General features: G+C 37.9%; 2 protein-coding genes across 2 annotated transcripts in view; one reads left to right on the top strand and one right to left on the bottom strand.

Annotated features, from left to right (window-relative positions):
* iqgap2 (IQ motif containing GTPase activating protein 2) overlaps positions 1-12403 on the top strand; it is a 44700-nt gene that overhangs the window by 18427 nt on the left and 13870 nt on the right. The window contains exons 7-17 of the mRNA XM_028456547.1: positions 1046-1159; positions 1262-1440; positions 2907-2994; positions 3827-3990; positions 4266-4353; positions 4973-5136; positions 5512-5672; positions 6195-6319; positions 6445-6608; positions 10935-11025; positions 11936-12103. Coding sequence (XP_028312348.1) covers positions 1046-1159; positions 1262-1440; positions 2907-2994; positions 3827-3990; positions 4266-4353; positions 4973-5136; positions 5512-5672; positions 6195-6319; positions 6445-6608; positions 10935-11025; positions 11936-12103 — 1506 coding nt within the window. The remainder of the gene's footprint in view (positions 1-1045; positions 1160-1261; positions 1441-2906; positions 2995-3826; positions 3991-4265; positions 4354-4972; positions 5137-5511; positions 5673-6194; positions 6320-6444; positions 6609-10934; positions 11026-11935; positions 12104-12403) is intronic.
* Positions 7441-10080, bottom strand: f2rl2 (coagulation factor II (thrombin) receptor-like 2). Its single transcript, XM_028456548.1, has 2 exons — positions 9779-10080; positions 7441-8784 (listed from the first exon to the last, which is right to left on the bottom strand). Exons 1-2 carry the CDS (start codon positions 9846-9848, stop codon positions 7718-7720), a joined length of 1137 nt encoding a protein of 378 aa, XP_028312349.1. The 5' UTR covers positions 9849-10080; the 3' UTR covers positions 7441-7717.

Raw genomic sequence — 12403 nt, 5'->3', positions numbered from 1 at the left:
GTGTTAAATATTGTGTAGTTTTATTGTGTGTTTAAATGTAGCACTTTATTGTTATTTTATTATTCTTTGAAATTAAAATTAAATGTAAAAACACTGTTTTGTAACTTTGATTAACAAAATGACAAGAGGAGATTATGAAAGTGGGGAAGTGATGAAAGAGCAGAATATTTTTTTGGAACCCTGCGAACTCTGGAGAGCAGTAGATTAAATCCATTTTAAGAACAGTGATGCATAGTAGATGTTGGGGAATTAAAAAAAATGTAATTTGTGATTTTTTTGTTTTGTTTTGCAATGCAAAATTGTAAAAGCAGATGATTGGCCCCAAATGTATTCTGCAGCAAAACAATCAAGGACCCCACGGTCATGAAATTCCTGGAAAAGTTATGGAATTTGAAAAAACTATTTTCCAGTCTTAGAAAGTCATTAAATAATTTAACTGTTTTGGAAATACAGTATGGCCTATTTTATTTTAATGTTTAAAATCCAAACCTTCGCTATTACTATGGGACGTTTAGCAAGTCCCTTATTCCTAACACAATGTGTTGTACATGACTTTGGATAAAAGTGTCTCTTAATTGAAATTGTAATGTGATAATCCTATATTTTAAACATGGTAGCACTTAATTATTTACATTGTTACCTTGAATAACTGGTGCATTGTTATTTAAAAAATATTGCAAAATGGGTGTCAAAGGCAACTGCGCCATTGTACGATGCAATATGATAGATAAGTGAAGGACACACCTAGCATTCCCTGTGCCACGTTTTTGCTGTTAGCCATGGCACACTGTCAGACCTCTGTTGCACTAGAACACTGGAAAGGCGTGCTAATTTTTGCGATCTAATGGTCTGTGATCTATCTAGTCTAGATCTAATAGGTCTGTGGTTCACCAAGATTTTTAGAACAACTTTTCAGCCTTTTTGGTTTAAAAAAACAATGTAAACGTTCCCTAGCGTAGCTGTTTTAGATGAATTTCAAATAAATATGTTGCCAAACTTCTCTCTCAGCTGATTTTCCAGTCCTAAATCCATATTTTTCTTCCAGAGGAGGAGATCAGTAACATGAGGAGTGAACTGGACAAGTACGGCATACAAATGCCAGCTTTCAGTAAAATTGGTGGTATCCTGGCAAATGAGCTGTCAGTGGACGAAGCTGCCTGTAAGATATCTACACTTTCGTGATGACGATGATGTTGTTTTTAAAACTCCAGAGATAACATTTGATGTTTTTTAACATTTTCTCTCTTTTTATTTGTTTTAGTGCATGCAGCTGTTATTGCAATCAATGAGGCAGTGGACAGAGGCCAGACAGCTGTGACTGTGGGAGCCCTAAACAATCCCAATGCAATGCTCAGAAACATCCAGGAAGCTTTGGCTCAGGATTACCAGGACACACTGAGACAGGCCAAAGCTCGTAAACAGGATCAATGCTGTGGGAGGGTGAGAAGCTCACTTTCTTTCTATCATATTAGTTAACAGCAAAGCTTTAGGCCAATCCTAATAAAACACAATGGCCCTCATTTATCAACAATGCGTGAAAACGGGTGAGTGCACATCTGGTCGTACGACAGGACCAACGTGGGGTTTATGAAGCATCGGTATTTAACCAATCCCAGCGTACAAATGATCGGGTGTTGTTAAATGCGGGGCTGAATTTGATCGTCATGAACATGTTACACCCTCAAATATTCCTGTTTCGGAGGCCCCGCCCACTGAGGAATACAAACACTGTCAAGGAAATAAATGTTTCTGAGATGAATATCAGCATCCTCACAGCTGAGGTGAGGAAAAACCAAGATTTTATTTACAGTAGTGTGAAAAATGGAATTTAAGAAGCTAATTTTAAACAGTCTGTGGAAGATAATAATGGAACGGAGTCGGTTGAATTAAGTTCTCAATAACGGCAGATGATGGTTTAAATGAAATGTTACTCTTCCACAGCCTAAAAGCGTAAATCCCTGCTATTTGATCAAGACAGTATTTTACATTTTGGTCAACAAAAAGTGGACGAGTCGGTCCAATTTTCCTGTGCTGCAGCACAAATCCACACAACTCAGGTTTGCGTACATGAGGTCAGACCTGAAGTGAGATCTGATTGTAGCGTACGATCACGTACGAATTAATAAATACCGAAGCTTGCTTGGATTTGGTCGAACGCACCGTACGAATGGTTGATAAATGAGTGCCATTAAGTGTTAAATTATGAACTATTGAAAATTATGTGGTCATATGTGTGAATTCATTATGTATGCAAGATGTTGAGTTCTCAAAGTCTGCATGAATCTGAATTTAATTTACTTTTTTTGTGTTAATTTTGACTAATTTCAATTTGATTACCATTAGATAAGCAGGTAGACTTAAATTCTAGGCCACTTGTCGAAAAACATTCATTGCTCACATCCTTTTTCCTAAATTTTACGTTTTGCCAGTTACCTGTTTTTGCACTAGTATATGTGACGCGGTTCCATGAGAAATCCAGGAACAAGTCGGCTTTAAAGAAACGAAGAAAAAGCACAAATACCTTTTGTTTTCTGAGATAAAAAAAATATTGTATTCTCATTAATTTGAAATATGAAAACTTAATTAACATTCACTGTGTCCAACTGCCCCAGCCTCCCTTATTGTTTGACACCGTGTGAACTCCTCTGCACTGACGCACACCACAGGCCGAGCCAGCACATTCCTGTAACTGCAGTGTCAGCTGCATTCATCAGAAAGCATCAGGCATCTTGCCTCCCATTCTATTTACTAATACTGTACTAATATGACCCACACAACTTTCACAGACACGCCGGTGCTGACGGATGCTGACGGAGAAAGAAAGGAAGAACAAAACATTCGAAAAATTAATTGCCTAAATCCATTTAAAACATGATTGTATATGTGGTTCATTTGCTTGTGTTTAGCGGTCATCAATAGCTACAGAAGAAAGAGACGTTTATGAAGAGCTGCTGACTCAACAGGAAATCCAGAGCTGCATTGATTTTGTGAACAGTAAGCACTTTTGATAATGATGATGATGATGGCTTATATGTTCATATGGCTTTTCCTAGCAGAAACTCATCACTTCAGACACAAATATAAATAAATATACTTGCTTGTAGTAAAAAAGTAGTTTGTAATTTTTATTAGGGGTGTGACGATACACTCAGCTCACGAGACGAGACACAGTATTGGGTTCATGAGAACGAGACGAGATTTTAAGAAAACTACAATGACAAAATATACGACTGGACCAACAGACTTTTATTTAACCGAGTTGCACATGCATTTTTAAATGTTTTATTATAACTCTTGTAAGCATGAGCTTTTAATAAACTTCTTCTTCCACAAATTGAAACTAAAACTAAAATTTATAAAAGTTAAAATAAAATTATATATTTCTTTCTTTTTTTCAAGTGCAAACAATATTATATATTATATATGTAAAACCAAATTAAAGTTCTACTCTGTCAATACAGAGTGCAAATAGTGCAAACACAGCCTGACCAAGTATGTCATTAAAAACATGCTGCAACTACACAGACATGTTCTTTTAACTGTTAATAAACTACTTCTTCCACAAATTGGAACAAAAATGTACTCCTCCTCTTCTTCTTTCCTTCTCCTGCTTTAGGTTCTGTCAGGCTAAACGTGGTAAAGGCGCATTACTGCCCCCACAGGCCACAATTAGAAGTTTGGATAGCTCACAAAAAAAAAATTACAAATCTTGCTAGACAGATTTGATGAGAAATCTCGTCGAGTTTAATCTCGTGATAGGAGATCTCGTCACACCCCTATATTTTTATGCAAACCTTTCAGTTTGTCTTGGCCTGTTTGTTTCCAGTACAAGCTGCAGTGAAGCAGGTGAATCAGGCGGTGTCAGCCCAGGATAAAGAAGCTCTTCTAATTGCACTTAGACTCAAAGCTCTGGCTTTGTTGGCTGTTCAGGATTCAAACTCCCACTGGTACCTAGAACATTTTACCACCTTCTGCCAACAGAAATCTAAGGTAAAGTGATTCACTGTATATTTACTATTGAGTAAGGTATAGGCGTTGTTTTTTTTTGGGTGCATTTTTACATGATGTGAGTTGATTATTTCTGAGTTTTGTTGGGCATTTTTCATTTGCTGAACAGTATTGTATATTGCTTGATAAACTAAACTGTCGCTTTACATAGCCGCCAGGAGTGTCTGAACGAGCTTCCTCAGCTATTTAACACAGATTTATCTTATTTTTTTATGAATGTTATGTTTTTCTGTCTAACTCTGATCCTTATTGTGCAGGATGGAGGGAGGACAGTGCTTCTGGACCAAAAAGAGATCCAGAGGATTGTTAGTACCTGCAATGACTTTGCTGAGGCAGATAAACGAAGTGAGCTTCTTCTATAATGCCTCGAAATTACATTCATTAAACTTGTTTGTAGGGTAATTTTGTTTGGGTTGCACATCAGGTACTAATGCCTTTAATACATTAAGTCCTTTATATAATCCAACATAATTTTTTTTTTTTTTAAATGTGTAAATAGAATTTCAATACAGTGAGCTTAATATGGATAAAATGAAACAAACACACACACACACACACCCATTTTAAGGAGCCAAACATGCCCCTCCCTGCTCCACCCCACCTTAATGTCCCTGGAAAGGAACTTTTGTTTGTGTTTTTAACATCCATTAAAATGTTTACAATTAACAAAAAGTTAAAGTCCACATATAAAAGTATGACTTAAGACCATAATATCTGTCATAACCACTATTCTTATTTTCGACGTTTGTAAGTTAAATTAAAAAAAACTACGGCACCTAAAGTTCCATCTTTTTGGGGTTTTTTTCCTACTAATGAGATATTAAAATTTTTGCCTGTTCAAAAAAACCAGACAAATACTATTTAGGTATTTCAAATTAACACATTGAATTTGTTTTTATTTTCTTTCTAAATTTTACATATTCATTTTTTTATGTGGATTTACTAAGATGTTTTGCTCCAACAGAGCTTGAGGCAGTGGCGAGGATCAACACATGTATACGTTTGGGAAATGCTGCAGAGACAACTGAGGAGCTGATGAATCCTGAAGCCCAGCTGCCAATCGTCTACCCCACTGCTGCAAACCTCTACCAGATGGAGCTCTTCAGTTTGCAGCTCCAAGCGGGCCGGGTGAGTTCCCATGTTTAGAATCTATACCAGGTGTGGACACTCTATTGTTAATTGTCACTTACTTACTAGAGCTCGTCTTTGTCACCTCAAGGCCTTGTTTTTTTCTTGCACATTCATCCTCAATAGTGAAAATTACTCCAAATTTCCACCAATTGATCTATTCCCAGGTGATATCTAACTGCTGCACTGTAGCTGAGGCTGTATGACATCACCCACATGTAAATCATGCATTGTTCACATACTGTATCCTAGTGTCATTCTGACTGTGTCGGCTCTTTTTCCCATTCAGGCAGTCGTTTGCTACGTTTGAATAATGTGATGTTGATAATTCTGCTCCATGCTGATTTTTACCATCAAGCACTTGTTGTTTTTCAGTCTGGTTTGGGCCACGAGGAGCTGAGTGTAGCAGTGGAAATGCTTTCTGCTGTTGCTGTGCTAAATGAGGTGCTGGACACCAAAGACCCTCAGGCTGTGATCGAACAACTTACAGACTCTCCTCTGGGCTTCACCAACATAGATCAAGATAACCTCAACAGGTAAATCTGCTGAGAAAACACAGATAATCATTCAAATTAAGGGAAATAAATCAGTCCAACAATGTATTTCTGAGATTTTATTCAGTAAGCGAAGTTAGTGCTCACAGGAAGTGACACAGTTACCTCCAAGCTGCTTGGCTCTTTCCTCTGTGTCACACCCAGAGCTGTGGTCTAATATTAAGTCTGCAGTAGAACCCAGATATTAGCAATAAATGCTGGTTTTAACATCTTACTGTTAAAATATGGTAACTCAGGTGGTTGTTCCAGTTAATTGTATTTCTTGTGTGTACAAAAAGTGTAGTTTTTTACAGCTCTAATTGGCAGACTAGAGCATGATGCTGTAATTAATTAGGACTGTATCTACTGTACAAGGATCGCAATTAATTTATTAAACTATTCATTTTGCCATTTTTAGTCATACTTTTGTCCCAGAAGTTGAATTATAGTAAAGAGTTTTGTACGTCTACTGTTGTTCTCTTTTCTTCAATCAATTCACAAACCCTTTATTCAACTCTTTTGAAGGTATGCTGACGTGCTAATGAATGAACGTGCCGAGGCACTTGCCAAAGGACACGAGTTTCTCACTTGGAATGATGTACAAAAGTGCATCGACGCCGTCAATATCCAGGTCCAAGAAGAGCATGAGCGTAAGAAAAAGCGCAGCGTAACATGAAGCGATTCAATACTTTTGGGTTGTTTTTAACCTAGTTTTAATTTTGGAAAAAGATTTCCTGATCTTGTTTTGAATTCCTGCCCACTTGTCATCTTCCAGGCATCATGGCTATCGCTGAAATCAATGAAGCCCTTAACTCAGGCGATCATGAGCAGACCCTTGCTGCGCTGCTCCTTCCTACCGCCAAACTGACAGCAGTGAACCCAGCAACAGCCAAACACTACCATGACGTCTTACAATACACCAAACATCTTATCATCCAGGTAATGTCCAAATAACATTCCTTGTTTGGGTAAAAAAGCCACATTATGTATCAAGGTTGGGGTCATTGATAATTGCAATCGTGTAATTACTAATGGAAAAAAATCTGCTGCTGTTGTAATTATAATTGCATTGTAACTGAGTTCAGATAATTGACTTTGTAATTGTCATAAAAATAGACATTTATAATGTATTTGAACACAAACCTGGGCAACCATGTTAGAGTTCTATGGCTTACACATGCGTAGTTAGCGATTATCAATGTATCATATAACTTTTCCACTACCTGTCAGTTCTTTGGACGAACATTTTACCATTAAAAAGAAAGAAAAAATATTGAGTGATTTAGTGACACAAAAACGCCCACCCCAAAAATATGAATACCAATATTTTCATTGATTAGAAAGCCAAACAAGGTAACCAACAGATGAAAAGCTAATTGGATGATAGATAATAACTTTTAGTGTATTTTACAGCTTATTTAAGACATGGGTCAAATCTAACCTGTTATAAGAGATGCAAACAGACATGTTTTATGTGGTTATTTATTAAAGGCTCAGTAATTGTGATTCATTGTAATTGAACTTGAGTAATTGAGAATGTAATTGTAATCTACTTTCAGGGGAAAAATAGGAACTTTATTTTGAATTGTAATTGGAAAAAATGCCGGGCACCTTAATCATAATTGAGTTGTAAATACCGTAAACATGGATAATTGAGGACGGAATTATAATTGAAAAATGTAATTGACCCTAACGCTGTTATGTATTAATGTCATGCTGGGAAAACACATACTGTATTCAATCAATACTTTCAAAGTAAAAGCTTAAAGTAGACATCTGCATGAATTTGAATTTAATTGGTTTTTACAATGAAGCTGTGTCCATTGTCACAAGGTTAACAATTCTGCATTACTTAATGCTGCTGTCAAACACTATAAGCTGTGTAGATTCCTCATATGTTGCGTTGTTGTTTGGTATCAAGCTTATTTTGTCCCCCTATTCAGTGGAAATCAGGCTCCAGTTAATAGTGTCCCTTTTGTATTTCTTGTGCATCCCTGCTGGGTCCTAACAATGGTCTCTCAGATGGATGTTTGTGCCGACTTCCACTTTCATGTCATAATGGCGGCTCTCTGTGGCATCCCGCGGAAGGAGATGAATTGTAGTTCTGATGATGCCGTCTTGGAAACCAGCAAACACAGGAAGGGGTCGAGACAACTGTGGAAACAGCATAAACAGACCACTCCTCTGTAGTATCCGTACAGCCTGTCGTCCCCACTGTAGAGCAGTTTAAAATAATGCATCACGTGCAGGATTCCACTGGGCAGGAAACATACCACAAAGATAAAGAAAACCAGAGTGCTGACCCTGATAAATGGCCTCCAGTCACAAGCACTTTGTCCAAGATGGTAGACCACCGCAGTGTGGGCATAGATGCAGATCAGGAAGGGTATTATCAAGCCCAGAAAAACCAGCATGAGTCTGTATGGGACCAGTGGGGAGTGGGATTTCTCCTCAAGGGGAAGTACATCATGACAAGTGGTAATACCCAGCTCTCTGATGTGGTAGCTCTGCCTGACCAGGAGCTCAGGTGTAACAGCAGCCCCAAAACTAAACCAGACGAGGATGCACGCGGACGCTGCCAACTTAGTTTTTGCCATTCGTCTGTACAAGAAAGGTTTGACCACAGCCAGATAGCGTTTCACACTGATGCATGCTATAGTCTGCGCCGAAGAGTAAATGTTCCCATAAAACAAAGCCGTGATAAGCCGACATGAGACCTCCCCAAATATCCAGGTGTTTCCATTGACGTGGTAGTGAACGCGTAAGGCCAGAGAGAGCAGAAGCAGCAGGTCGGACAGAGCCAGGTTTAGGTACAGGAGTACAGCGGACAAAGCTTTAGCCCTGAGTCGGACTCTGAGGAAGGCCAGGATGTAGGCGTTGGAGGGGATACCAATCAGCATGGCCAGGATGTATGACAATGGAATCACTCGTGTGCTGAGGACCCCTGAGGTGTAAGCTGTCACTGCATCCTCGGGGTTCACATGGAGGTGAGGGTCCACGCTGGGGTTGGGTGGAGCTGGCAGCTGGACGGTGTAATTAGGTTTGTGTGATGAGCCTCTGAATGTTTTTGGTATCATACCAGGTGGAGAGACAGAATTGTTCCCGGTTTTATTTTCTGGAATGAGACACAAAATATAATTGTATTGAAGATTAGTGAAGTGTTATTCAAACCTAATGTACTTTAGTTGATATTTGTACTTAATTGTTTTAACATGAAGACTTTTGTTTAGTTCGAACACACTGCATGACTAACAAATACCCTTTTTGCGATTAATTGTGGATGGGACAATATTTTCAAAGTGTACAAGATGAGATGATATACAATAATGGGCTCATAATAACTACCGTATACAAGACGATATTAATGGAAAGTGAAAAAAGACAGAACATTAGGTTTGAAAAATAACCTAGCTTTTATTTGGTATGACCTTTTCAACTAAAGTGAATATAGATTACAAAATAAACAATAACATAAACGAGACCAATTTTTTCCTATATAAAGCCTTTGGACATTCATTATGTCTCCTGCAGTTCACAATATTGCAATACCACTCAGACAATTAACGGTATATCTTGTGACGTTTTAATATTGCGATGTCTTGTCGCACGATATATCCTCCCACCCGTACAATTTAGAATTGGCAGTGGCTGTCCGTACGGTTGCCATATCAATATACCAACATTCTTGCCCAATCTCAACCTTGCCCTAACCCTAAAAATTGTTGCGATATTGGGATATAACCTAAACCTAACCCTAACCATAAACCTAAAAATTGTTGCAATATTGGGTTATAACCTAAACCTAAGACGCTACGTACTTTTACTTCTGTAACCGTACCAATAGCACCGGGGGTTGTCCGTACACAACCGTACAAATAGACGCTTTCTTTAGAATTTATACATATTTTAATGATTGAGCTACTTTTATTACTTATTTTCTAAGCCTGTATTGTTACGCAATGAGTTCTGCATGAGGTATGGAGACAAAAACTGTAAAAGATGAATAAATAAACCTCACTAGTACTGTTTTATTTTGTTTTGAGAATAGGCCTGTAACTGGACATGAACTCTAGATTTTGTTCCTTGTGTAAAAGAAAAGGACCCATTACCTTCATGCTGGATGGTCTGCACTGCCATCAAACAAATAAGTAATCCTGACACAAGGTCGGTCATCTTCATTATTTGCCAGTTTTCCAGCGTTTTTCATAGATTTCTTGCCAAAGAAACCTGTTGGTGTTTGTTCCTCTCCGGAGTTCTCCACCGGAGAAATCTGCCGTTAAGCATTTCTGCAGCAAAACAGAAGAGCTGTTAACGATGTGTGCTCAAACTGAAAACTGAACGAGGGGCGCTTATGTGAGCACATTTCCTGCCCCGCTCCTGAAAACTGAATTCCCTCCTGCCTGCGTCAGTAGCTGCCCTCTGACTCACTGGGCTGGTGGGAATGGATAACTGTTTATCAGCAGCAGTGTTGGCCTGTTTGGTAGGGAGTTATGGACTTGAAATCCTGGTTGGGATGTTTCGGTCTCTAAAATTTTTGTTTTTGTTGTTGCTTTATATTGTTTTCTTTTTTTGTCCTGCATTATTTTACACTTGGAACATTTGATCTTGGCCCAAAAACCATTTGTTTTTAAGTGTTTCATTTAAGTGTTAATGTTGTCTAATATTAATCTTGTGGCCTTTTTTACACATTTTTTCTACTAACTTGGTGCTGTCTCAACACGTTTTTATTTTTTCTCTCAAAAAGGAATATACTGTATACAAAGTGTGTTTTTAGACTGTGCAGTGTTTAATGACGGTTTCCTTCCTGATAGATGCGAGCTAAAGGATGCCCTGCAGAGTTTTCTAAAATTAGCCTGAGAACAAGCTCAACAGTCAGACTGCATAAACACAGTTTTAGATTGTGTCAATGTCTTGTTGTTGAAGCCATTTTCTAAACAAGAATCTCTGATTTGAATGACAGCACCAGGATGTGAGGGTCACTGTCAGTTGTTTCGGCTTAAGATTAAAGTCGAGGCATTTTGTTTTTTATAAACAAAACATGATCACACAATGATACATTTAATTATTAATTACATTTACATGACCTGTAGCTGCAAATGATGGCGTTCTAGTCTTTAAAATGAGTTGATAACTTTTGCCTAAAACACACATTAGTTAAGTTGTATTGTGCAGCTTTGTGTGAGTGATGGTGGGTGTGCCTAAAACACAGCATGTCCGTCCCTTTGCTGAGAGAAAAACTCACCTTGTGCTTTCATATGATTGCAGGACTCAGGAGATGAATCTGCTGTTCTGTGGCTGGATCAAATCCAAGAGGCCGTGCTTACAGCCAACCAGAATGAAGAGGAGGCCCTGGCATGTGGGTCTTTCCATAGATGTCATTTACTGGAGTGCTTTAGATTTGAATCAATGCCTAATGACTGTTTCTCTTTTGACGATCACACAGTAATCTTTATTATTACTTATGAGCTGCTCCAACTATCAGAATAGTCAATCGTACATTTTTATTTATTCATTTTTTGCAAAAGTTTAATGCAACATTACAATGATTAGGTCATATTTTATGTGTGAACAACAAGAAGACTAGAGTCCATTCTGCTTGCATCAGCAGTTCAGTCTGTTGTTGATGGTGTGACGTGTGGAGGATTAGTTTATTTTCACACTTAAGGCTTCTGAGTATCAATTTAGATTTGTTCAAACACGACTACAGTTTAAATTAGACTTCATTTATTTAAATGCTAATTGCAATCACAGTCACTGGATCTCGATATGGCGGAAGATGATATTATTCACATCATGAATGTGTAGTGGACAAATCTGCAGCTGCTGTGAGATGCTGGCATGTCTGTATCTCTGAGGAAGGTTTGATGAAAAACTTCTGGCAGTTTTGGTTCAACCCACTTCTACCAAAGTGTACCTAATAATGAAATGGCCCCAGAGTGTAGGTTTATTTGTTTATTTATGTATTACTTTCATGAAAATGCAAACCAACACAGATTCCCCATGTACGTCAAAAAATATCACAGTCCAAATGAAACATTTTTGTGATTGGAAAGGAGCAGTAAGAAGAAATACGTTCTGATATTTCTGCCCCTTCAATTAATCAATACATAATAATAATAATAATAATAACCAATCTTCCCCAGATTGTTTGTAAGACAGTTAATTGTCCTTTTTGTTGTTACTTTTCTCTTGCTGTGTTTCTGTCATTTTGATCCACGCATTAAGTTCTTGTTTCTGTGTTTTCTCTGTTCTTGTTTCTTTGGCAGTGGCTAGAGCTGTAGGCGACATTAACATGAGAGTTTCTGAAGGCGATTCCCAGAACACTTTGCAGGCTTTGCAGGCTCCCAGTGCTGGTCTCAAACCCGTGCTGCCTGAATGTGCTGAGTCATACCAGCTTGAGCTAGCACAGGACCAAATGTCCAGGGCTTCAGAAGGTAACTGTGATTTTATATATATATATATATATATACACACAACTTTTTTGTTTTTTCTTCCTCAATATTGCGATTTAATATGCAATATTTTTTTCAAGGGCCTCATAAAAAACAATTTCAGATTTATTTAAACTTTAAATATACAATATACATTTTAAAGCACAGATTACAACAATAAAGCAAACAAATCTGTGGCTTTACCTCTTCAACGTATCTAACTAACTTCACGTTTCATAAAACATGTAAACATGTGGACTGCACTTATTAAACACTCTCTGAACTTAACAGGACAGTCTATAA

The sequence above is a fragment of the Gouania willdenowi genome, chromosome 9 (genome assembly GCF_900634775.1).
Source record: "Gouania willdenowi chromosome 9, fGouWil2.1, whole genome shotgun sequence".
Taxonomy (NCBI): domain Eukaryota; kingdom Metazoa; phylum Chordata; class Actinopteri; order Blenniiformes; family Gobiesocidae; genus Gouania; species Gouania willdenowi.
Note: the sequence above shows the minus strand (reverse complement) of the source record. Positions and strands in the feature narration are given on the sequence as shown.